The 22844-nt window shown below is 52.8% G+C and overlaps 1 protein-coding gene across 6 annotated transcripts in view; it reads right to left on the bottom strand.

Annotated features, from left to right (window-relative positions):
* NFATC2 (nuclear factor of activated T cells 2) overlaps positions 1 to 22844 on the bottom strand; it is a 157828-nt gene that overhangs the window by 6091 nt on the left and 128893 nt on the right. For 2 of the 6 annotated variants that reach the window (XM_079783354.1, XM_079783352.1), the window contains exon 10: positions 5525 to 5612. The exons of the other annotated variants lie outside the window; for them this stretch is intronic. In XM_079783354.1, the coding sequence (XP_079639480.1) occupies positions 5569 to 5612 (44 nt within the window). In that variant the 3' untranslated portion in view covers positions 5525 to 5568. The remainder of the gene's footprint in view (positions 1 to 5524; positions 5613 to 22844) is intronic. 6 annotated transcript variants of the gene reach the window in all.

Genomic DNA, 22844 nt, shown 5'->3' with positions numbered 1-22844 from the left:
TGATGCAAGTGACCGTTACCACAGTGGCCAGTGTCTAGCAGGTATTGGTTTGTAGAGAAGTATGTATGTATGTGACCTATATGTACATATCTGAATATGATACATGTATGTTCATGCATGCAAATGTATGTTAGAATAACAAGCATTTCCAGTGTGGAAGGGGATCCATGAGCGGGAACTCAGAGGATGAATGGACAGATTCAGCTAACCAGCATTAACTGGGCACCTACTATGTGCCAGGTACCAGGGGAATTCTGGGAGCCCTACACCAGGCACCAATGGTGAATGGCTGCCCCCGCCCCGCCCCTCGAGAGCCCTGCGGGGCCTGGTGAACCAAGGCCTTTGTGAGGCCCCGTGAAAGCCTGGTGCCAGGGGAGGGGGGGGTCAGTGAAGCTTTTCAAAGCCCGGATTCTGAAGGGCTTCCTGTTTTCTCAACCTAGGAAATGAGAGGAGTCGATCCTCAGTGGGAACTTTCCACCGCCTTGGCTTCTAAAAATAGCTGGTGGGCAGAGCCGCTGGCATCAGGGCGCTCACCAGGCCGGTTCCCTTGTCAGAACCCGGGGCTTGGGGGGCCAGGGCAGGGGTGGACGCTGGGACACGAGCCGCTTTCCCTCCTGCTGGCTGCGAGCCACTCTCAGGTAGAAGCCCAGTTGCCTCTGGAACGTGCAGGAGCCGGTGCACTTACTGCGACGGCCCGCCCTCGGGGGTAGGAGGTGGCCAGGCAGTGAGGCCCACGCAAACCCCAGGAAACCTCCCGGGAGAGGAACCCCCTCTTCCTGAAACCTCAGAGGGTCTGCACGACCACTTCGTCCCGACTCCGTCTCCTGCGGGAGCTCCCGCCTTCGCAGACCCAGGTGTCCCGGCTCCGGGAAGAGAGCCCGGGAGATGCACTGCCCTTCGCCTCCATCCCATGGTGTCCACCTGGTAGCCCTCCCTTGTCTTTCCCGGCTTTTGTCCTTGGGGAGACCGAGGGTCCCCCTCTCAGCCCTGCCGTCCCCTCATTCTTGCATCCTTAGTCTCACTCCCTTGCTCTGAACCCCTCCATGCACTTCAGGCCTCCCTTCTCCTAGAACCCTGCTCTGAGCCTGGCCTCCCCCTGCTTCCCTGCAGGCCCTGTGACCTGGCCCTGCTGCCCTCCCCCGACTGCATGCCAACCACACCAGCTTCCCGGGCTCTGCACTCCACCGTGCCCCGCTCGTGCCCCAGAGCCTCTGCTGTTCCTCCTCACTTCATTCAAGGCTCCGTCTGGATGGTCTCTTCTGGGAGCCTGCCCTGGTGGCGATGCTCAGCGCCCCTCCCCATTGTGGGGTCCCCTCATCTCCTCTATTGACCGGTTCCTGGGAATTCTCTGGTGCTTTATGTTCTTACCCCCACCCCATGTTCCTAGCTCTGTAACAGTCCTCGGTACATAGGAAGTGCTCGCTAACATGTATTAATGAATGGAAATAATGATGCTTAGACAGGGGTTACATAGCCTCAGGTCACACCGGGCTTTGCCCCCAGGCCTGACTCGGAGGCCTAAGCCCTGAACCACTTTCCGATACCATTGCCATCAATGAGTGTTCTCAGCATCTATCCTATGCCAACCTTTCCTCCCCCTTCTTCCTAAATTGACCACGTGCAGTTCTACAACTAGCCCCGCTCCTTGTTCAAATCCTAGCTTCCCCCCTGCCTGTCCCTACAGGCCATCACACCCCTACCACGGGGCCCTCACTCCCTCCTGAAGCAAGTGCAGTTGACCCTTGAACAACATGGGGCTTAGCACCGACCCCCTGTGCACGTGGAAAATCCACATGGAACTTTTGACTCTCCCCAAAATTAACTACCAATAGCCTACTGTTGAGCAAAGCCTTACTGAAAAACATAGTCAATACAGTTTGTAAGCTGTAAGTATTATGTACTTTATTCTTACAATAAACTAAGCTAGAGGGGAAAATATTAAGAAAATCATAAGGAAGAGAAAATACATTTACAGTATCTATTGAAAAGAATCCATGGATAAGTGGATCCACAGAGTTCAAACCCGTGCTGTTCAAGGATCAACTGTATTGAATTCTCAAAATGCTTTGCTTGCTTCTCCTCTGCCAGGTTACTGGAGTCACCTGTGTCCTCACTGTACCATGGATAGAACCATGCACACAGCAGGTGCCTACTGCATGTATCTTAGCCCACCACAAGGACCCCCTGCCAGCAGCCTGGGTCGCTTGGTCTAGGGAGGTTTATTTCCCTTTGTCATCCGATTGACAAATGGGTTGCCTGTCTGTGACTTGTCTAAAGCATTTTCTCTACAAAAGAAGAGTCCATTCACATTGATTGAGGGCGAACTGTGTCAGGCACTGTTCTAAGGGCTAAGTTATTTCTCACACCAAACCTAGTACTAGAATATGCTTACTTTATGGATGGGGAAACAGAGACAGGCAGGCCTTTGCCATAGCAGGTGAGGGTATCAGGGTCAGAACCCAGGACCCATTTCACAAACAGGGACACTATATGGCAGGTGGCACAGAGACCGTGCTATGAACCTCAGTAATCGTCACCCTTCTTACGGGCCCTGGAGTCCTCGAGTGGCTTTTGTGTGAGTCAACAGCAGAGAAAGCCATGAGCCGAGTGGTTAAGGTGGTCACTGAGTCTCACTTTCTCAGAACAGAATTGAGGCCAGTGGTGCTGGGTCGGCCACAAGCACCCCTGACCTTTTATCACCTTAGAGGCACCGTGATGAAAACACCGATGAGGAACAAGTCTACACCCGCAGGGCGATCGCTAAGCCTGACACTAAGGCCAAAGCCAGAAAGGAAAAGACGGACAGATGTAAGTACATCAAAGCTACACACTCTTCAAAATTCCAAATGTTTTCAGTGGGTGACAAAAAGTCATTCATATATAAAGAGGTATTACAAGTCAACAAGAAATTAGAATTCTTCTAATATGTGGCTGTAGACAGAAGGAGAATATCCAAGGGGTCACTAAACGTTTCCTGTGAAGGGCCGGATAGAAACTTTTTCAGGGGCGATATAGCCCCTTAATCCCTCAGCTCTGTGGTTGGAGCATGAGAGCAGCCCTAGCCATAGACAGTATATGAGCAAATGGGCATAGCTGTGTGCCAATAAAACTTTATTTACCAAAACAGGCCGGGAACCAGATTTGGCCTGCGATGTAGTTCAATGACCCCTTAGTATATATCAATGGCAAAGAAGAAAAGGAAAACGCAGTGTTTTCTTCACCTACTTTTGGGGGGGGGGGGGGGTGTGGGCAATGTGGGGAAGCCAATGCCTCTTCCTGGTATTGTGCATCAAGCAATTCTGGGGCGACTTAGGGTTACATTTGTAAAAACAGAATTGATTTCTGTGAGCATCCCACTCTGCCCCGGGAATTTTCGGGTTCGCTTGGAGGCCCAGACAGATGCATGCCGACCGCCTTCTAGCTGAGCCGAGGCTCTCACACTTCGGCTTGCAGGGAATGGCTGCACACAGAAAACCACACACACGTACTCTCCGGTACAACTGAGGAGACTTTCAGGGGTAATTTTGACTCGAGGCCTTTTCCCCTTAACTGCTGACTTTGGAACTTAATCCCCTGAGAAAAAAGCAACAGGAAGGGAGTGGACAGACCCCATCCTGCTTCTCTCCCAAACCTCAAGCATGCTTTCTGAACTCTGGTTAGATCACGTGAGTGCCCACGAGAACCTGGGGCCAGCCGCAAGGGCCGTGGCCAGAAAGACACTCGAGCTTGGGAGGGCATCGAGGCGGCTGCACGCTCTGGGCCAAATGGAAGAGTCCGAGAGCCAACATGGGTGCAAAGGCCTGCCCGCTGCCCTTCTCCTGCCGCGCCCGGCTGGATTCAGTCCCGAGACCCATGCGTGGGGCAAGATGAGAGGGCGGGACACAGCACACGAAATGCCCGCCGGTGCTTCTGCCTCTTGCTCCAGCTGCTCGTGGGGAAAGCTGCTCTGAAGGTCAAGAGCAAGCTCCAGGCCCGTGTCCCCCACGAGCAGGTGGAAAAGGGCCTTGGGTCTTCCCCTGAAACTTTGGTTTCACAAGTGAAACGATCTGTTTTCTCCCAGCCCTCTCTGCTGCTCTGGTACACTTGGGAACGTGGCTTTCCGGAGGGGCTAGACGTTCGAGGCTCAGTGAAAAGGACAAAACCCCTCGGTGAGCCTGGAGCCCAGAGCCGTGGTGGGGTCGGAGGAGGCGCTCTTACCGGTGACCCCCTCTGAGGCCAGGTCCCCAGCCCCTGCGGGTCAGAAGCATTGTCAAGTTCTAACCAGGGAGGGGAGGACCGTTTCGGACCCCCCCGCGCCCCACCCCCCGCCAGGGGCTACACTCTCAGCACTGCTGTTGCATTTCTATCATCCTGACTCCTTGGGGGTGAAGCCCTCAGGGAGCCTGCACCTGGTGGGGACCCAGCAGTGGGCACTGGGGGTGGTACTGCTGCCTCTGCCTGTTGACAGTGTTTGATAGTCGCGGCTGAGACGGTGCCCCTCCTGACTCGGGGCTCACGCTGCCTGTGGGAGGTGGCACTGAAGTGGTCCCACCCTCTGGGATGCAGGGTCTTGGGCTGTCACCTCACTGTGTGTGCTATTAAGCATGGCAGCTGAGGACTATTCTGACTGTGTTTTCAGGGTGGGCCACTGGCGTGAGGACTTCTGGGTCTGTCCTGTGAGGTATGAACCACTTTCACTGACCAAGGGACCATTCAAAAGCCGCAGCCCGGTGGCGACGGGAGAGGTCAGGAGGCAGGGCACCCCAGTGCTGTGGCGCTGGCTTCGTGCACACTTGCCAGGTGCTGGGCGTGATCAGAACGGGCCGAGGATGACGTCTCAGCTGGAAGCTGAGGCACAGAGAGGTAAAGCAACCTCCTTAGGGTCCTGCGTGGACGCCACGCCCACAGAGCCCCCTGCCACCTGCATCGTAACGTGTCAGCTGCCAGGCTCCCTGTGCAGGCCCAGGACCCGAAGCCGATTGAGGTGGATCTACAGCTTACAGCTCAATGAGGGGCTGTGTGAGCTCAGTGGGGACACCGAGCAGCCAGTTAAGCTGATGAGATCAAGACTGGAGGGGGCCCAAGCGTGGTAAGAGTAGTTGCCTGGGTTTTCTTATCTACCTGCCCTCTCTCTTTTCCCCCGCAGAACGCCCCACCGCTGACCGAGAGCCTGCCTAACTGCATACACCAAGCAAAGTGGACGAAACCCCAAAAGAGGTAGCAAAGTACAGGAGCAGAATTTTCAAATGGGAGCATGACAAAGCTGTAATCCCCTGGGAAGGGTGATGGGGCCCCTGGGAGAGCATGCAAATTCCCAGAGCCTCATCCCCCTCCTTCCCGCCCCAACCTTGAGCTCCAGCCTCACAGACCCAGAGCATCCCAGGGTGTCCCCCAGGGGGTCCCCTTACGAAGTGGCGGGGCCCAGCCCCTAAGAGCAGGAAATGGTGTCTGTGAGGATGGACTTCAGGTTGTAAAGTTTTCTTTTATTCAAGTTAAGGAAACACACAGCTGGAAAACAAAAGGAGAGGCAGAAGATATGAATTACCTTTAACTTTGATTTCTCGGATCAAAGATCACAGTCATTCTGTTTCATAATATGTTTTGTATCCAGCTAAGGTTTGTGTCTATCAGCTCTGAAAAAGATTTGCAAAACCATTTTTGAGAAGAAGAAACAACGTCATCTTTGACCGCTATTATGCTTGTAACTCATGCTCAATCAGCCATTTAATGAGTATCTCATTAAAACCAGGGCCACGTGGGACCCAGGACAGAATGTAACCCTCTGCTCAAATCCAGTGTCATCTTAACATTGGTGCCAGAATTAACCCCAAACCAGGGCGACCGTCACTGACATGAGGGACTTTGTGCAAAGAAGTGGGGAGATCGAAGTGCAGCAGCAGATTATGGCGATGTTCTGGTTTGATGGTTTGATGGTTTAAGCGAGACAAAACAATCGTGCTGCTACTTATGCCATGGAGCTTCAGATCGTGGCCCACGAATGAGATGCAACTTTAGAAGCTAGCTTCTGCTGCAAAGAATGTCAGAATTTCATGAGGGATCTGCTCACATGCAACCCTCCTTCAAGCTTTAGGAGATGCTAAAGCGGACCCTGTTTTGTTCTTAGTGGTGATACAACCTCAGTGGGCATGCAAATTCCTAAGAATTCAGATTTTCTTCCTGTTGCATTGGTTGGCAATTTTTTTTAAAGTGACTTATTTTTATAGCCCTGCCCCATCAGAGCACCGAAGGCCCTTAAAAAGGAGCCATGAGCAGCCAACTTTACAAACCATTCCATTATGTCACGTTTTCTCTTCTTTTTAAAACCACAATAAACTCCCCTCTATAGTGGTGTAATGCCTACAGCTTTCAAAACATGTATTCTCTCCATCCCCTCTCAATGGCCAAAGGAGAAGGCCAGGGCCCGTTTTGACTCCCTGGTTGAGAAAGAGTTTGAGATGCATTTCTCCCGGGGAGCGATCCAGCTGGTGCTAGATGCCTGGTTACTAGCGTCATGCGCTAAACCCGGATGCTCTCTCAAGGAGAGGCACTCGCTGAGATTTGAAGCTCACCTTCAAGGCATTGAGCACTCAGCGCCCACATGCTGGGCTCCCATAGGTTTGTTTGGGGTTCAGTGCAGGCGGCTGCAGCCCAGGACAAATAACCACCTCCCCGCCCCCACTCCTCAGTAGCTGCCATAAACACCGTTTGGACCAGGCATCTCAGGCGTCTCCTGAAGCAAAAAGACCCACTCGCCAACATTCCAGGTGCCTGGCACCCTGGGGCAGCTCCTCACTGTCCTTCCCTGCCTCTGCTCCACCCTGGCTTGTCCCAACCCAGGGCCTTAAAATATCACCTATATCCCAACAGTGGCCACATCCATGTTTTCTAGCCCAGACCTCACACCTGAACTTCAGATTTAGACACCTAACTGCCCACTGGGCCTCTCAAATATGGCCGAAACCAAACTCCTGACTCACTCCCACCTCCATGCCCCACCTAGAAAAGAGCCCTGCTCTGCCTGTCCCCTACTTCCGGTTGTTCAGGCCAATTTTGGTCACAGCCCACATCCCCTCCATATACAAATGCTTCTGGATCTGGCCCTCAAAATAGATTGGGAAATGAAAACCTCCTGTGTCCACCATCCCCTGTCCACCACCGCACGAGCCCCTCACCCGTCTCCCCGTCTCTGCCAAACAGCAGGGTGGACCCCACTGGAGCTCAAGGTGGAGCATTTGACTCCGTTGTTACTCCTAGAAAATCAGCTCCACGGTGCTGTCGTGGCCAAGGCATGTTCCCTTTGTCCATATGTGCCCATTCAAGCAGCACGGAGCAGGTACCGGGGGCCGGGCACCCTCCCAGGTCACACCCTTGGAGCAGGGATTTGAACCCAGGTGGAACCCCAGGGACCGGGCTCTCCACACAGCTGGCCAGTACATGGGGTCTCTGAGGGGGGGAAGTCTCAGAAGCTGGTCCCCAAGAAGCCGAGCCTGCACTATCTCCACTCCCCACCCCTCTGCACCGGAGTTCAGAGAATTTACAAAGCTTCAAACCCATCGGTTTGTCTGTGGCCTTTTGGGGTGCAGCTTCCTGTTTAGTCATGAAGTTTCACTCTTTAACTGTCTGTCTCTCGGTGGAAGACCAAGCAACAAGAGCCAGAGGAAGGGCCCCTTTGAATTCAACTAAGACCCAAAATTCAACTCAGATTTCAACTCAAGACCCAGACCACCAGCCATCCTCCTTCATAGGTGGGGTTGGTGGGATGGTGCCCATTTCTCAGGTCAACTTACTGAGGCAGAGAAAAGATGGAGCGACTTGTCCATGAGCAGCCCCCTGGCACTGCAGAGCCGAGATCAGGCCCCAGCTCCATGGCCCTCCAGGGTTTGAGTTACTGTATGCCCCCTGGGTGACGGCCACAAACCCTCCCTCAGACAGGGAGGGAGGCCTCGGCCCCAGAATCACGGCCCCGTTCGGTGGTACTTCCAGAAGCTGAAGACCTACATAGAGTGAAGCTGCATTTTTCCAACCCCAGGCCTAAACCTTGGACTCGTCCCGCGAGTCTCGGGGATTAATTTAGGGTACAGGTGGGAAGAGGTTCCCCGATCAATCAACACTGATCATCAGCATGACAGCATAAGAAACACAGACCCGAGAACCTGTCACCTTGACTAATTCTACAAGCAGCTGGCAGCCGTTGAGAACAGAGACATGGGTGCAGTTAGAGGGAGAGGCCTGAGCGCATCTGTGTCCTGGAGCTGATGGGAGTCCGACTCGGCTCAGGCGCGTTCCGCTGGACGGTCCTACAGTGAAAACCAGTCCCGACCAGCACAGAACATGCTACCGTCTCTTCCCCGGCCCACGTCCTCCACAGTCACACGGCGGCTTAGATCAAGGGAGAAACAATCTGGACTTTCTCCAAGCCACACTGCCCTGCAAGGAAGCACTAGCCAACTGTGTAAGCACAGACCGGAGCCGAGCCTGCCCCTCTGCCCAGGCCTTTTCTCCACGTCAGCAGAATTTCTTCCGATGACACGCAGCGACGCTGCGCCCCTCCGGTCAGGCAAGCACGCGGCTCTCAGGCAGCGACCACAGGCAGCAGCGCATTCTGCACACACCACTGCTTCCTGTTCTTCAGCCATCTCTTCAGGCCCCGACCCCAAACCTCTGCCGAGAGGCCTCAGCCGCAAGCAAAGTGCTGCACAGAAGCTGCCTTTTTTTTTTTTTTTAACCAGAAACAAAAGAAAAGCACTTGTTACTACATCCAGTTGCCATTCTGGAAAGCAGCAGCGATCCAAACCCACAGAGTGGCCTGCGACCACAAATGAGATGATAAAATAAATACCTAATTGTTCGGGAAGCCGTCTTTCTCTCTGGGGGTTGGAGGAACGAGCCGAGTGTTTGTTCTGACATGTGAGTTTACTTCTCTTTGCTCAGGCCTGAACGGTGGCACTGAGGCGGGGGAGGGCGGCGGGCCGGCCAGGTGGGAGCTGGGGCAGCGGGAAGCACGTCTATCCTGAGCCGCTTCCCTCGAGCCCCAGCGTCACTCACCATGTCCTCGTGGCCTCTGGGAGGAGGTCGGCCCCCGCCTGCTCACGAGACCTTTCCTTCGAAAACCACTCTGGCCCCTGACCCGTGGCAAGGGTTCACTGGACGTTGACTGAATCTTCCAGCCCAGGATCCACCGCACCCTCCCATAAATTCACCTTCCAGATCATTCTGTGCCCTTCCACATGTGTCCCGACCAGCTCAAGGCGCAACCACACACTTCCTAAGGCCACCATGGGCCCGTCCTGGGAGGCAGCATGCCGATCTTCACCCTCCCTTTCACACACGGCCCATCTGTCTATGTATTGTCCTACGATTCCCCTGCTCCCCCGGGTTCCAGCCACGGCTGCCTCCCTCAAGGCCCTCGGGCATGAGCACTGATTGACCTGCAGGCTGCCTGGGCGTGTAGGCCTGTCCCCACATGTACGTGGCAATGCCTCACTATGGGGCCCAACCCTGGATAAGCCAGCCCACCCACCCACCTACCTGCCTGGGGGAGATGGAGGGAAAGGTCAAGTGCAGGGCCAAGCACCCTCCACCTTCCTGTGAGGCCAAGAGCCCGTGGGGAATCAGCAAGGTAAAGCAGGGTTCCCCTGCAGCCCACCTCTTCCAGGCTCGCAGGCAAGAGGAGAAATTCCACCAGGCCCGAGCAGGGACCAGGCCTCGTGGTAAATTTCTCCAAGTGAGATTCACAGGTCCAAGCCTGACACTTGCTGCTCTCAACTCAGAGGCTGCCCAGAGTGACCGGCAAGGACTATGTGAGTGACATTACACCAGGTGTCCCTGAGACACAGTATATCTCCCGGGACATGCAGACAGAGCCTAAACTCTGACTCGTCCCCTCGACCAAAACTTTCACCTGTTCAGTCCCTGCTGTGGACCAAATCGTGTCCCCCAAATTGCTGTTTAGGCCCTAACCCCCAATGTGATGGTATTTGGAGATGGGGCCTTTGGAGGGGGATTAGGGTTAGATCCAGCCACAAGGATGGGGCCCTGCTGATGGGATTAGTGCCCTTATATGAAGAGGCACTCGAGAGCTGGTTTTATCTCTGCCATGTAAGGGGACAGCAGGAAGGTGTCCATATGCAAAGACCTCTCACCTGAACCCGACCACCTGCACCCTGATCTCAGACGTCCAGCCTCCAGAACTGTGAGAAAATTAACCCTACTTTTGTGTCCACATCCAGCCTCAAATGCTGCCTGGGTTTCTCCAGCCATCAGCCCCTTCTCTGCCCTCCACTGAGCTCACAAACACAGCCTTTCTGAGCACAGGGGTGAGGGGCTCCCCCACCTTGGAGGGGGCAAAATCACAGGGAGATGCACTGTTGAGAGCCAGGCTGCTGGGATCCAAATCCCAGCGGGGCACATCCTGCTGTCGAGTCGAGCCCCGATCCTCTCAGCACCTCCCCTGTCCAAGGTGGGCAATTATTGTCCCTGGCAATTTTAAAGAGGATGCCAGCAATTTTAGAGGAAATCAATGAGTCAACACACGACAGGTGCTTTCCACAGTGTCTGGCACATAGTAAGCAAAGCACATGCATTGAGGGGATGTGAGCCAATCATGGGACCTTCTGACCCTCAGTTTTCTCATCTGCAAAATGGCAATAATACTGAGCATCTCAGATGCAATGGCTACAGGTGCCACACTGCCCGGCTAACAAAAACCGTATTAGCGGCTGCTCCTGTTCTCACAGTGAGTGTGTATGAAGCCCATCGCACAGAGAACGTCTGGGTAACAGATGAATTGATTGGACGGCCAGGCCCCGCTTCTTCACGGAAGCACTTTCACCGTGGAGCCGTTCTGCATTTTCAGAGTGGGTGGGCCTGAGGTCAGCGGTGCTCTCGGGTGCGTTTTCACATCCTGCGGAGAGGGGCCCCTCCCGGCCAGCCTGCCTGGTGCACTGGCTGCCCTCTGAGTCACCGACACTCTGCAAACCAGGCCTCCGGAAGCCAGCCCAGCAGCAGGCCTGCACAGCACCCAGCACCCAGACATCTTACCAGCAAGACCTCAAGTTTACGAGAAAAGTGTGCCACACCGCGTTCCAAACTGTCCCCAGCTCTCGGGATGAGTAAACATGGCAGTTCTGAGACGCTGGTTTCGAGTAAGAAGCTGAGGCGCTAACCGGGAGGAGGGCGTGGGACTGGCAGGTGGGGAGGGCAGGTCAGCTTACAGCCAACAAGGTGGCAAGAGGAGGTCACCTGCTCTGAGCTAACCTCCAGGGACACACGGACAGGCCACATCCCCAAACGCAGCTTCCTGGGTCTTAACCCAGCATCCTCCCCAAAATCTGCCCTCCGCCATTAGCCTTCAGGATTCAGAACTCCAAATCCACGTGCCACCCGGCACCATCGAGGGGCTGAGAGAGCAGTGCCTGAGGGCAGGAGGCAGAGAGCTACTCCCCAAGGCCCTGGCAGGGGACACCACTTGGAAGGACAGGAGGGAGGTAGCCACGTCCATCTCCGAAGTTCCTAAAGGACGTGTGTCCAGGCTGATGAAGTGATGTTTAGTGGGCACCTTCTACGCTGACACCTATGTTATCTCAGGTATGGCACATCAACAGTTCTGTCCACAAAGGCTTAGCATTAGATGGACCAGGGTGAACCCCCAACGTACACTGGTATAGACACAGCACACATTACCATGGTGATGGGTCCTGGGTTTTGAGAGAGGGTAGTGTGGCTCAGGCTACAAGGATCCTTTATCACTGGCTTGTAACAGCCCGGCGAAGGCAGGAAGGACCCTCATCTCTCCCTCACTGCCAGCACCCAGGACAGAGCCCAGCACATAGTAGGTGGCCAGTAAAAATTTCCTGGAGGGATGGTTGAGCGAATGAATGATGACACAGGCAGGGAGAGATTGAGTCACATACCCAGGTGGGACAGCCACCAAGAAGCAGAGCCTGGTTCAGACCTACCTAGCCAGGCTCTGGCTCCTTGAAGGTGGGAATTCTTTTGCAATTATCATCTGGAAACCAAAACCTGCTCCTTTGAATGCAACTCGGAACAAAGACTAGTCCTTGGGAGACCTCACTCAGCAGAGTTATAAAGTCAAAATCACCCATGTAGCATGTGAGCGAACACTTGTGCTGTTCACGTTAGTTAACCTACGGAATGAGATTTAAGAAGCAAAGAGCAGGTTGGCCCCCCGGACCACGAGCCAAGCCCGGGCACATTCCTAAAAGGTGAGGTGATGCTAGTGCCTCACGAGGCTGCCAACAGAGCCAAGGCTGGGGTTCGGCGAGAGAGGGTGGCTCCCCCACCTCCAGAAGAAGAGGAACGTTCAAGTTCACTCTCTACAAAACCACCAGCAACCTGTGTTTCGAGACCCAAGGGAACCCCCCGTTTCTGTAGTGCCCACCTGACACAAACTCAACGCCATACCATGTCCATTCCCCCCATTGGGGCTCTGGTGGCCATCTGCAGAGCACAGAGGCAGCCGCTCACCGGAGGAAGCGTAACCATCCTGGCCTCCACAGTCGGGGGCCTGTCTCATAGGGAAACCAGGTTATCCCAGAGGGTGACAGGGGTGAGTGGCTGCTAGCCCACAACTACCCACAGCAGGGGCCAGGGCGCCCGGGACGTCCACTGGTCTCCGCCTCAGAATTCCATTTGGATGGACCAGCCAGCACAACCCACTGCTGGGACCTAGGGATGCCACCTGGCCCGGGAAAGGACACTCCTCGACGATGGAAGCTCATGTGCTTCTCCTGTCCTCTAGGCCTCCTCCCCTACTCTTTTAAACAGCTCCAAGCATACTCACACCCCGGGGCCTTTGCACTTGCTGTTCTACCGAGATTGTTCTGCCCTTAGATCTTGGCAAGACGCTTTCGTGAGAGCTCTGCCCAGATGTCACCTCCTCTGGGTGCTGCGCTCACTGGAACAGCAGGCCTCCACACACTGCACAGCCCACTGCACCGCACCCTGGCACGACGTGGGGTATTGTACCACTGGCCTCTGTGGAGCCGCTTCCGGGGGGAACAGTGGGAAATCATGCTTGGCTGTCGTGAGGGCGAAGCCAGGGCCTCTGAGCTTCTGGTCATGCTGTCACCTGCCTGCGTTCTTCTCTGACTCGTGAAATCCTGGCTCCAAAGTGCTCCCCCCGAGCACTGAACACCAAGCATGCCACACGGCGGGATGCTGTGAGGCGAGGACTGTGGCACCTGGACCCTCAACCTTGGTTTCCCACTCAGTGTGGCTGAGAGGAGGAGAAAGCGTTTCTCCATTTACAAGCATCTCTGTCCTGAGCCATTTCACACGCCAGCTGGGATGTAGCTAGAAATTGCCCATGAAAAGACCTTGGCGGGAGGCAGGTTCTAAGGGTAGCATGTCCTCAGGCACCCGGAGACGCTCAGAGATGGGAGGGTCCGCCTTCCCAACGACGGCCTCCTCAGCCCAACCCTGAGCATCATCCACTGAGCCGCCCAGCTTCGAGGGGGATGGGCTGCAGGACCGTCGTGGTTCCTCAGGGGCATCCCGCCCACACGGCAGTCGGTGGCGGGAATGACAGCAAGCCCCTGTGAGAGGCGGCTCTCTCTGTATCTGTTATGAAAAATGACCTCGAGCAGGTTTTAGAAAAACCCACCAAAACTCAATGCCACACCATGTCCATTCCCCCCATTTGAGCGAGAGATTCGGCGACCTGACGTTGAGGTAAGGATTCGATGTCCTCCTGTGGACTACGCTAACGTGTCCACAGAAAAGCAAAAAGCTGAGATCATCCGAGACACTTCTGGGGACCGACAGGCTGGTGCCTGCGCCGACCAGAAATCGAGAATAGCTGCAAAGCTGCTGGAATTGAGAACTGTTGCCGGGGACAGAGGAACGAAGCCGAGAGACCGGAAGCGGCTCGCACGCCTGTGGAAATGACATTCCCGGCACCGGGATGACAGGCCCGCGGGGAGAGGACGGACCTCCCGATAGACGGCCTGGGGCCGCGCGGGCGCCGCACGGAAAACAATGAAATTAGAGCTTCACGCAAACTGGACAGGCACATCAGCCCCGGGTGGATTACAAGTCTCCGTGGGGAAGGTGAGACTGTGAGCTATTTGGATGACGATACAGGAGACGCTCTTTACAACCTCGGGGTAGAAACAGACTTCCTGAAGCACTACTTCAGACTGAGGACATCCAGTCACCGGGAGGGCCCGTGAGAGTGCAGATTGCTGGGCCCCGCCCTGACATTTCTGCTTCAGGAGGTACCATTTCACCCAGGAGCTGCGCACAACAATGACAAAAGATTCCAGCATCCAATGTGGGGAGCGTGGAGAGCCGGGCAGTGACTTCTGGGCTGCTGATGGGAGTGTGAACAGGTACAACCACTTCGGGAGACAATTTGGTATTGTCTGCTAAACGGCGCATGTGCAAGCCCAGTGACCGAGCTATTCCACCTGTAGGTACAACCCTACAGGAACTTCTCTGTGTGCATCACCAGGAGACAGAGAAAGAACATTCCAGAAAGCACTGTCTGTAATAGCAAAGGGGGAAGACCTGGAAACAACCAGCACCTGTCAATGTACCTGGCTGCTTGCAGACGCTGGTCAATACTGCCGGTGGCTGGTGGGTACTGAGCACGTGCTCTGTGCCAGGTTTTGTCCTACGACCTGCATGCATTAACAATCCCATGTTCACAAGGCTCACGAGTAGGTGTTATTCTTTTTATTCCCATTTAGCAGTTCAGTAAACCAAGGCTCGGGGAGCTGCAGGGACTTGCTCAGAGTCACACAGCCTGCAGGTGGCTGAGCCAGGATTTAAATGCAGGCAGTGAGTCCAGGGTGCAGACTTAAAACCACTCTTCCTGCTCTCCTGCCTTGCCAATCAATGCCGGTAAAGACAGAAGCTTTTTGGCCTAAAATGGTCAGACTTAACCACAGAAGTTCAAGGAGAAGCTGATTAGGCCAAATTACTTCTCCTGCCCACACTAGCTGCTGGCTGTTCCTCTGTGCGCAGCACACACACACACACACACACACACACACACACACACGCGGCCACATTGCAAACCACAATGCAAGTTACTAAATCAATGCTTTGTCTTGTTTTCTGCCGGGCACATAGTAGGCACTCAGCAAATGTGGTGAGTGGAACTGACTGAAGTGCAAAAAATTGGGGGCAGGATGCCAAACTTTTACCAAAACAGAAACGAGAGTTGCCAAGTCTGTGTGACAACAGCCCGTCCCGTTTCTCCCTAAAGGACCTGCTGGCAGGAACAGTCCCTCTTGGAGTTCAAAGCACCCACGGGAGGGTCTCCAATCTTACCAGCCCCTCTCCTTCCAACTGGGATTACCTCCAACAGGTGGCCTTCCTTCCGCCCCTCTGCCAACACCGGCCACACAGGGGCACCTGAGAGGCAGAGAGCTCCCCGGGGCTGTCCTTAGAGGCGGCGTCTAGGAAACGCTCCAGGGTAGGCCTGGCCACAGTCAGGCACAGAAGCTCTCTTGGGGTGGACCCCTGGACCAGAGGGCTGGCATCCAACAGCTGGGGGATCGGGTTGGGGAGGGCCATGACCACAGGGGTGACAACTGCAGAAAGGGCAAAAGTCCACCCCCAGAACCTCTCCCTAATGAGAGCAGGGAGCAGCCTGGAGGAGCGGGCGGCCCTTGCTCTGAAAGGAGTCGGGGTGGGCAGGAGGGGGGCGTGCCAGCTCCTGGCTGAGGCCTGACTCGCTCAGAAGCCTGGCAGCTTGGAAAACACAGGGCGGGTTGTGTTCTCCGCCCCCAGAAACGCCTGGACCACAGCAGGAGGGAGACCCTGCTGGCCCCAGCGAGAGGCCTGGCAAGGCCTGGGATGCAAACACTGTGTTGTTTACAGAGGGCAGCCGGCCAGCTCCGTGCCCACTCCCCGGAGTCCCCAGCCTCCACCGCTCTCCACCAGCTGGGCCCACAGGGACGCTGTCTTCAGGAGGAGCAGGGAGCTGGAAGGCAGCAGCCAGAACAGGGCAGGGTGGGGGAGGGTGCCAGCTGTGCTGGCCTCTTGGCCTGAAAGGGGGAAGCAAGCTCGCAGGTCTCCCTGCACAAGGAGACTTCTGGGTCCAACGTGAGCCGGCGCCAAGCACAACAGAGTGACAGGGGAGGAGGAGGAGAAACAGGACGGAGCACCAAAGCACCGAGAGGAGCGCAGTGCTGCCCTGCTCCCCAGGCAGCCTGCTCCCGGGCTTGCACAACCGTTTCCATGGCACTTGGTTTTGCTGTCACAACAACCTCAGGATGGCCGGGCCCTGGGCAGCGCGGCTGGCTGGAGGCGAGAAATGGGTTTTTCTAGTGGGCCCAGTGGCCAGCACGTCTTTTGAGGGTCCGCCCCAGCCTGGTCTTCAGCCTCGGCCTCTGCCTCTGTCCAGTCCGAGGCCTGGAGAGCATGGCCTTGAGAGGGAGCCCAGGCAGCAGCTGGAGCCTCCCGCACCCTTCAGAGGGGGCTGCGTCCTTCCTTGACACTGTCACTGTGACCCGCAAAGTCCCTGGGGACATTTAAAGTGCCCAGCACTTTCACTTTGGGAAACTCCAGGCCAGATCATGCCAAGCAGCTCACAGGCCCCATTGCTCACAGTAAATGTCATTTAACCCTTTGCACTCGCTTGCTTTTTTCTTGATTCCTTTATTCTAATGCTAACCGTGTCGAGTCACACTCGACATCCGAGTGCAAAAGGTTAAATGTTGCTATAAAGGTGGAAGGGACTGGCTGACGTCTTATGTTTATAGGCATTTCGTTAAACCCTATCACCTCAATTTTGCAATTCTCTTCCTGGAGTTAGCAGTTTATCCCCGTACCCCCACACCCATACCCTGTGTCTCTCAAGCGTTTTTCCAGGCCATTTGCAAAGCTCACAGACTTAGATCCTAAAGCTGACCTGCTAAGGCCTGAATTCTAGGCCCAGGATACAGGCTGTCTCTCTAGGCTTTATATGTTATCAAACCTTGCTAGTATGTGCTACAGGGTATACTTATACTCTTGAACTCCCTCCTCCAAAAACAAACAAACAAACAAACAAATAAAAAACCCCACAAACAAAACAAAACAAAAAAATGACATAAATAATATCTACAATTTTACTCACTGGCTGTGTGACTTTTGGCCAGTTACTTAACCTCTCTGGGCTATAGTTTCCTCATCTATAAAATGGTAATAATAACAGTACTTGCCTCATGGGGCTGTTATGGGGATTAAATGAGTTAAACAGCAAAGTCTTAGGAGAGTGCCCCTAAGTATTAGCTATTATTCTTGTTAAAAATAATCATTGATGTTCTGTGATGATGAATAGTTTTAACTTATTTAAACCCCAGGCGCTATACGATCTCCATTTCATTCTTAGATAGTCATGCAAACCCACAGAGCGTTGTGTGCAGGGAGCTGCACCAGGCTTTGAGCAAAGGGGGACATGGGAAAATGTTGTCAAGAGCCTACTACGTGCAAAGTCAGCCCAGGGGCCCAGGCGGCACAGACGAGCCAGAGACATTAGTCCTTGTCCCAGAGAGCTGAACTTGAAGCAGGGGAGAAAAAAAAAATAGATAGAAACACCTGAAAGGCGCACGTGAGAAACAGCCACTTTGAAAAACCACCTGCCCAGCCCTCAGAGGAAGAGAAAGGCCCTCTGGCTGCCGAGAGAAGAGAGCTTGTCAGAGCCTCGGAACACCGGTCCGGTTTCAAAAGGCACGAGAGGGAGAGGATGGCGCTCCAGGTGCAGGTGGAGGCAAAGGCTCAGAGGCAAGACCGTCTCCGCACAGCTGCCTGTCACTCTCCTTTCCAAGCGGAGAGGGGTGGGAAAAAAGACAATCGCATCCACATGGTGGGAGACACACCCCGAAGCAGAAATAAAAGCTTTTTCCCCTCAATTCTCATTTTTCATACTAGCCTTTATGGCCATTTCGAGGATCTGACACGTGTCCTTTTAAAAAATATATTTTAAATAATATGTGCATATGGCAAAGAAGCAAAGATTTTAAAAGTATAAAAACACAAACAGGATAAGGAACCCGTCCACTCCTGTCCACAGCTGCTCAGGACTCCCTTGTGTGGCTGTTTTACTAACATGTAGGTTGCGGCTGGGCGCCGGCTGGTACAAACGAGACCGCAATCCACATCCCGCACCCCACACTCAGGGGGTGTCTGCATGGCCAGCCGGGGTTCTGAACAGAGGGCCTCAGCCTGGAACTGGTGAGAAGATACTGAAGAAACGTTGTCCCACCCCAAATGCAGGGACTGCGACATTTCCTTGGCCCTGGACGGATGCAGATGACGCCAAGGAAGGCGGTAGAGCTGACCGGCGCTCTCTGTGGTGTGCTTGCTATGTGGCTTACTCCACTAGACACACTTTCCGGGTATCATTGCATTTAAACCGGAAGCACTGCTCTTCTCCCCATTTTACAGGTGGGGAAACTGAGGTCACAGACATTAAGTAACTTGCCTAAGGCCACGCCCCCAAGTTCCTTAGGCACCTGTGCAGCGAAGGGAGAGAAGGGAGAGGGGAAGAGAGCAGTGGGGCTAGGAGTCTGTGGTGGCACCAGCTGAATCCGAGATTCCTGGGGGCAACCAGAGGGGGCTCCGGGAGTGGAAGCCCATTTTCTGGAGCCTCATCAGAGAGAGGGGGTGAAAGGGCCCCAAATGAGTGCTCCGTTCTTTTTACGATCAAATCTAGACCACTTTCTCCCACCCACGTCTCTAACAGCTCAGCCTGCAGGCCGCTAGCTCAGTGACCCGAGGCAGCCACGCCCTCTCAGCCTGACTTTATGGCTGTGCCTCGGGGATGATAGTCTCTGCCTCCCCAAGGTGCTCATTAAGGGGGAGGGACTGTTGTTATGTTATAATTAGTTCCTGCACTTGCTGGCCTGGCAAACATACCCCCTAAACTGCAACCTTCCACCTGCTGGCAGCTTCCCTCCCCTCCCGGAACCCAGTCCAAACCTCTCGCGGTGGCCTGTGAGGCCTCCGTGGTCTGGCCTGCCCTCAAAACCTCCCTGCCATTCACTCCCCGGTCACACTCTCAGCGACACCAGACCTCGCTCTGTCCCTCCTCACAGGCTTCTTCCCAGCTCTGGCCTTTTGCACATGCTGTTCCCTCTGCCTGGAATTCCCTCCCCTACCTCCTCCTTCCGGTCTCAAGTCCAGGTGACCTCCCCTACCATCACCTTGTTTATTTCATTCAGAGCCCTGAACCCATCTGTAATTCTTATCATGTATCAGCTGACTCCTAATTAACTTTCCCCCTAAAGAGCTTTGTCATGGGAGGGGCCGCACCTACAGGATTCACTGCTGTGTCCCAGCACCTGGCACGAAGCCCAGCGCACAGTAGGTGCACAGTGACTATCTGTTCACACTAAGAAGGAATGTGTGAACCGGCACCAGGTGATTCGAAGCCAACCAGGAAGGCAACGTGTCCAAAAAGGAAGTCCCTGAAGCAACCAGCTCGCCGAGGCCACGCTAAAGGAGGCTGCGTCCACACCGCCAGCCCTCCCCAGTGTTTGTGGGGCAGCTGACAACCTATGGGTCGCTTTGCACAAGCGCCTCACCCAAGGCCACCCACAAGGAAGAGGCAACTTGAGGCTCCAAGTCCAGCTTCCTTTGACAACGACACATGGACATCTTTTAACTCCGAAGCCTCTGTCTGGGACACTCGCCGGGGAATACACTGTGCACAGCAAGAAACTAGTTTCTGGTGGCTTCACACATGCAGAGAGTTCTGAGAATTCTCCAGTCTACAAATTACAGGTTCTTTTTCTGGAGTGGACACCTGCCCCATTCCCCAGAAATCATCTAGTTCAGTCAACACTCAATGTGTTGTTGTCACCAGAATCAGGCACCAAGTCCTTCGGAATAGTGGTTCTTAACTGGTGGCAATTCTTCCCCCCAGGAGACATTTGGCGACATCTGGAGACAAATCTGGTGGTCACAACTGGGGAGGGTGCTACTGGCATCGAGTAGGAGGAGGCCAGAGATGCTGCTAAACAGCCTACAGTGCACGGCACAGCCTGCGTGACAGAGAATTCTCCGGCCCCAAATGTCTATTGTGCTGTGGCTGAGAAACCCTGCTTCAGGCAAAAGGTGATAAGAAGATGTTTGGGTTTCCTGAACTGAACCTGAATTTGAGGAGAATCAGCAATAACTTAAGGAGATATATATATATATAGCTGTTTGTTTGACAAGCTAGGAGGCAAGCTCCATGAAGGCAGGGACCTCACCTGTTTCATGTACCACTGTGTCCCCAGGACCTAAAACGTATACTTGGCACTTGGGATGCACTAGATAGATATTTGTGGGATAAAGAAACTCCTATGAATATTAAAGAATAGAAAATAGCCAACCTCCTTTTCGGCTATTTTCCCATTATGATCATGCTTCCTGTGCAGAGACCCAAATCCATTTTCCCTGTCCTCCATGAGAACAGGTTTTAAGTCTGCACACTGTTGGGTAATGTAAATATATAAACTACATTTCCCAGCCTCCTTTGCAGCTCAGTGTGATCACATGATAAGGTTCTGGCCAATGGGGTATCAGATGATGAGATATGTGTGATTATACCCTTATAGAGCAGGGGCATGCTCTCCTTCCTCCTTTTCTCCATCCTTTCCTCCCATCCAGGAGCCAATCTGGACAGTGCAGATGAAGGCGCCACCCTAAGAATGGTGGAATGATAAGACAGAAAGAGCCTCATCTTGGCACCATGGGGCCAGTATACCAGACCTGGACTCTATGCCTATACTGTTAAATAAGAAATAAATCACCTATCTTGTTTAAGATACTGTTACTTTGGGTTTCAGTTAGAGCAGCCCCCTACATCTTAATACATAACTTTCCCCTGTTCTGCAAACTCCAACTATTGTTAAATCACATTTAAAGATTCCTTGATGATACGAATATACATTTAGAATTATTTCTCCCCTGAAGCCTCCAAATATCTAAGTGCATTGCTAAGCCAGTGGAAAGAAAGAGGAAGTCACAGTATTCAACCAATGACAAGGACAAAAGGAACTATAAAAAAAAGTCCATTAAAATCTTAAAACATCAATTATGCTTAAGTCTATGAGTTCATAATGGTACCAACAAAATAAAAACCCTAATTGATCACCATTGGGGGATGTTAATGAACCAGCCCATTATTTTAAAAACTGGTAAATAAAGAGAAAGAATCAAGTATTCATTCTGCTTTTTCTATATGAATTCTGCCATTGTTGGTGAAGGGAAGTCTCTCTTTATAGAAATTTTCCAGCTAGCAGAAGAGGAAGGGAAGATAGAATTAGAATAGAATATCACCATTTTGCAATTAATGCACCATTGAATTAATGGAACTAAGCATTGACTATCAACAGACATCACCCAGAGAGAGGTGGCCTGATGCCATGTGCTACCTGACAGGGTACGCCACCACCTGTGAAGCAGTTTGGCCCAAACGACTGAACCTGAGACAGTTAAGCCTCTACACCAGCAATCTGCAACCTTTCTCAGCTCACGGCATGCATAAACTAATTACTAAAACTCTGTGGCACACCAAAAACAAAAACAAAAACAAAACCCAAACACATTACATTTTCTGCTGATCTGACAAAAAATAGGTATAATTTTGATTCATTCACACCACATGACTATTGTTGTGTTGGCTGTTGTCATTTTTTTAATTTGACAATCTAAGGGAAAAGAGGTCAGTGCCCCTGACTAAATACACAGGTATTGCACGTTTTAAAAATTCTTGTGGCACACGGGGTGAAAAATCACTGCTCTGGAATCAATTGCCAACTTACAGGACACACACAAAGGACCATGCTCAACCTCATCATGGGACTAAGTGGCAAAAGCCAGTGTGAGGAATTTTACAGGATAAACAACCTGGTTTCTTCAACACATAAACTGCAAAATGATCTTAATAATGATGAAACAAAAGAAAGGTTATGCTGTTTAATCCAGAGGGCGCACCTCCAGGCTAAAACAAACTCAGAAACCAAGGCGTCTATGTGCAATGTGTGGGCCTGGCCTGAATCCTGAGTCACACTCTAAGATAATAAAAATAAAACAAAGAAGAAAATGTCTTGAATTATGTATGAGACAGTCATACACGGAAGTTCAAATTGGATATCTCATGAGATACCCAGTTCCATGGGTAGTTTGAATACTGAATATTTCTTGATATTCAGGAATTTTAAGTTTCATGCATGCTAATAGTATTATAGTATTTTCAGAATCCCTTTTTTTTAGATACATACTATCTTATACATGAAATGCAGTTTTGATAGCTAAGATTTTGGATGTCTAGGATTTGCTTCGAAATATGACTGAAATGGAGGTGATAGATGATGGAGGTATAGAAAAAAACAAGATTGGCCATGAGTTGGCAACAGTTGAAGCACATGGGTACATTGTGCTACTCTCTATTTATATATATTCAAAACATTTCATAGTAAAAATTTTTTATAAATCTTACTCCTGGCACCAAGGAGTGGGGAGGAAGAAAGGTAGAAGGAGATAGTACTTCCAAAGCTCCCACTGCGTGCCTGGTGCTAGCTTAGACAGCTCGGATCTGAGTGTCACTTCCAGAAGAGAGGTCACAAATGCTGATGCCTAAGAGGTCCAGATAGAAACCTTGACTGTGTGAGGTCAGCCAAGTACAAGGGGAACAACAGTGTGAGCATGATGGTAAGTAACAATGGACACGCCATCCATCCCGGAGGCCAGAGGGAGTGTGGGGACAAGGCCAAGTACGTGCTCTGCATGAAGGAAGTGGTTTCTACTCAGGACCGGCCCTGACTTTGACTCCTGGTGGCCTCTAGGCAGAACGTGGGCCCCAAGACAGCCAGATCCTTGCATTTTCCAAGGAAAGCCGGAAATCTGTATTTTTATGTGCAATC

Source organism: Cnephaeus nilssonii, assembly GCF_951640355.1.
Source record: "Cnephaeus nilssonii genome assembly, chromosome: 11".
NCBI classification, from domain to species: domain Eukaryota; kingdom Metazoa; phylum Chordata; class Mammalia; order Chiroptera; family Vespertilionidae; genus Cnephaeus; species Cnephaeus nilssonii.
This window is presented reverse-complemented; position numbering and strand designations above follow the sequence as displayed.